Below are 3,602 nucleotides of genomic sequence, written 5' to 3'. Positions count from 1 at the left end.
GGGTCTGCAGTAGATTCTAGTACAACTAGTGGCGGTGGGTAGTGATCGCTCACGGGCTTGAGCCCCCAGCCCTACCCTCAACTCTAACCCAAAGTAAATAAAAGTTTCTTGAATTACGATTAAATAACGAAATAAGCAGTTGAAACCGTTATAATCGCACACAATGATAACAGAGTGATCAACTTGGCGGTTTGCTCGTTTATCCAATCACAGTTGTCACCGCTTAATTACGACTATAGTAACCTAAGAGCCAATCAATGTCTTTAGGGCTCAACGAAGTATGAACCGGTTCCCACGGTCGTTCCTAAAACTCTTCTTGTAAAATGGCAGAGGACTTGAAAAAAGAACACTATACTGAGGGCTCACGCTCTCCCAGCATTGGGGTGAAAGAAAGTAAGTTTAAAACACACTTTCCCCCACTGACACAGTTACATGTGCGCTCATTGGACGTTTGTTAGGTGCTTTCTACTTTGCTCGACTACACGGCCATGGACGGAATATTTATGTTTGAAGTGCTGTGTGTGCATGTTTATGTTCGTGCCGCTGAGATTTAACTGTTATAAATCACGTCGAACCACTTTTAAGGCAACTTTTTCATCAGGTGAAAATTAAATACAGGCAATTTAGAGGTGAACCGGTTTCGTCCCCACCATTCAGAAAAATGTAATCTAGAACAAAGAAATGGCAGACAAAGGTGACTCTTCTCGTTTGAATAATTATCAAAATGCCGAGGCTCTCTGTGAGTATAGACAAATCTTCACTGTTCAGTTCTTATTGCTTGCTATTTCAATAGTATTTGGTGGTAAAGTTAAAGAAGAGGAAGCAACCTAAGCCCCACTCAAACGTTGGTCCGCCCACCGCCACTGAGTACAACATTACTGTACGCTGACTGCTAGGATCTGTAGTGGATTCTAGTACAACTGTACGCTGACCTCTGGGGTCTGTAGTGGATTCTAGTACAACTGTACGCTGACCTCTGGGGTCTGTAGTGCATTCTAGTACAACTGTACGCTGACTGCTGGGGTCTGTAGTAGATTCTAGTACACACAACTGTACGCTGACTGCTGGGGTCTGTAGTAGATTCTAGTACAACTGTACGCTGACTGCTGGGGTCTGTAGTAGATTCTAGTACTACTGTACGCTGACACTGACAACTGAGGTCTGTAGGAGTAGTTACTTAAGTTAGATGACTTAGATGGGTATGGCGGTCTTTGCCTGGTGCCGGAATGGGAATGACAGAGACAAGTGGCCTGGGGTCGTGGAGAGTATGGACTGCAGCATGTCATTGTAGATAGATGTTGGACAAGGGCGAGTGTTCCTTTGGGTAGGTGTCTGTCTCGTGTCTGGTGATTTGGTTATGCTTGTCATCCAATAAGAAAGAAAACATATATTTTTATGTCTCATTACTGTCAATTACTAACTGACTGTCTGCCGGAAATGTGTATTCCTTTCGGCCTGGGTTCACCGTGACAAGCACAGTTGAAGCAGCCCACCTCCAAAATACTCTAAATTGTGGAGGGGAAAAGCAAGAGAGACAAAACAGAACAAAACAAGGAAAGAAAAGTAGGCTCTGTTGTTACGAGTTGCGATCTAACAAAACAGGAAAGCTGGAGAGTGGGTGGTTGGCAGCTGCTCTGGTAAGGCTCGCTCTTTCTTTCCTATCATTATCAAATGTCTATCGTTCTCATCTCTCCTACTTTTAATTCATGTTACTCTCTTGTAACACCTCCAATCTCCAATGTTATATGGCCTTGTGGTGTGTGGTGCTGTAAAACTTTTACAGAAAGAAAAAACAAATTCCACCTTTTGGGAGGTGGCAAAATACAATCTCAAAAACTAACTAAGGAAGGCAAGTACACGCAAGCCAAAGAAAAAAAAAAGAAGAAAAAAAAGAAAAACATTAAGCAAAGGGTTAGAGTTTAGATAGGCCATTCACTCTTTTATTGACATCTCTCCTTGACCCCAGAATCTGAAGGTCAACTGGACAGACATGATCTGTTTAAGAGGATTTGTGATCAGATTGAGATTTTTCGAAAGGAAGGACAGTGTGCCCCTTTACGATTTCCGCACCGTTTGTGACGTCATTGGAGTCTTGTGATTATTACAAGTCCTTTTGTGATCTTTGACAATTCCCAGGCTCGCTGTTTGTGAATTTTGTCTCGTGACTTTGCTGTTGTCTCATCCGCGGGTTGACTTGTTTGCGTACGTCATCAGTGGGTTGACGTTTTTGCGTACGTCACTAGGAGCTGGTCTTGAGCACGCCTACATGGACTGTGTAGTTTTCTTATCATGTATACTGTGCTGGTGCGGTCACATGGACAGGCCCACGTGACTTGTCTCCCGTCTGTATCGTAGGATGCTGACGTAGGTGGCGTGTGTGGTCGTGTGACATCATTGGCTGTGATGTCATCAGAAGTGCTGGCAGTGTAGTGTGACGTCATCGGCTGTGCTGGCAGTGTAGTGTGACGTCATCGGCTGTGACGTCAGTGTAATGTGTTATGACTCAATGCAACGCTCAGCGACGACCTCTGGAGGTTGATCGGGGACGGACGGTTTCAAGCACGTTTGGGTTTCCACCTGTCTGCTTCAGTACCCTCTTCATGCTGTCTAGGACTGGAGGAGGCCGGTTTGAATGTCGATAAATGGAAGGAGGTGTGGGTGGGGGGTATTATGTTAGCAGTTCGTTTTAGTAAACGCTTTACAGCACTTGCAAACAAATAAGTGATATAAGTGCCGATGATTGGAGTCATTACTATAGGGTAACATACAAAGAAGAGATGGAGGAGTTCGTAATATACATCAAAGTACGGGACTGATCTGAGAGACAGTGCTGTCACAGTACACATATTTCTTGCTAGGAATAATCACAGAATAGGTTAGTTTTAGTTTTAGTAGAGGTTTTACGGCGTTCGCAACTGCATAAGGTCGTATGAGCGCCAGAAGATTAGAAGTGTTACAAGAGAGTAACAAACATAAAAAAAGAAGTAGGGGAGATCAGAGGTGTTTGATATAAGACTATGTGAGGAGACTGTGCAGTTACGTCATACAGGGCGGGGAGAATGTACAGTTACGTCATACATGGTGAGGAGACTGTGCAGTTACGTCATACAGGGGGGGGGAGAAACTGTGCAGTTACGTCATACATGGTGAGGAGACTGTGCAGTTATGTCATACATGGTAAAGAGACTGTGTAGTTACGTCATACAAGGTGAGTAGACTGTGCAGTTACGTCATATAGGGCGAGGAGACTGTACAGTTACGTCACACAAGGTGAGGAGACTGTGCAGTTACGTCATACAAGGTGTAGACTGTGCAGTCACGTCATACAAGATGTAGACTGTGCAGTTACGTCATACAAAGTGAGGAGACTGTGCAGTTATGTCATACAGGGTGAGGCCAGAGATGGCCAGGGTGCACCAACACGTTGGGAGGTGTGCTGGACTTGTACACTATTTGTAGCATCAATATGTCACAGAAGTGGAAAGCAGACCTTCAAATGATTAATACTACTGATAATACTAATACATGTACTAATACTAATTTTAAAAAAAGAAGAAGAAGAAGAAGAAGAAGAAGAAGAAGAAGAAGAAGAAGAAGAAGAA

The 3,602-nt window shown here is 43.8% G+C and overlaps 1 protein-coding gene across 2 annotated transcripts in view; it reads right to left on the bottom strand.

Annotated features, from left to right (window-relative positions):
• Window positions 1-1,912: 1,912 nt before the first annotated feature.
• Window positions 1,913-3,602, bottom strand: part of LOC101849471 (thioredoxin domain-containing protein 12) — a 10,874-nt gene continuing 9,184 nt past the window's right edge. For both annotated transcript variants that reach the window (XM_005101457.2, XM_005101456.2), the window contains exon 7: window positions 1,913-2,613. In XM_005101457.2, coding sequence (XP_005101514.1) covers window positions 2,516-2,613 — 98 coding nt within the window. In that variant the 3' untranslated portion in view covers window positions 1,913-2,515. The remainder of the gene's footprint in view (window positions 2,614-3,602) is intronic.

Source organism: Aplysia californica, unplaced genomic scaffold (assembly GCF_000002075.1).
Source record: "Aplysia californica isolate F4 #8 unplaced genomic scaffold, AplCal3.0 scaffold00284, whole genome shotgun sequence".
NCBI lineage: Eukaryota > Metazoa > Mollusca > Gastropoda > Aplysiida > Aplysiidae > Aplysia > Aplysia californica.
The sequence above is the reverse complement of the archived record's forward strand: the minus strand, read 5'-3'. Positions and strand labels throughout refer to the sequence as shown.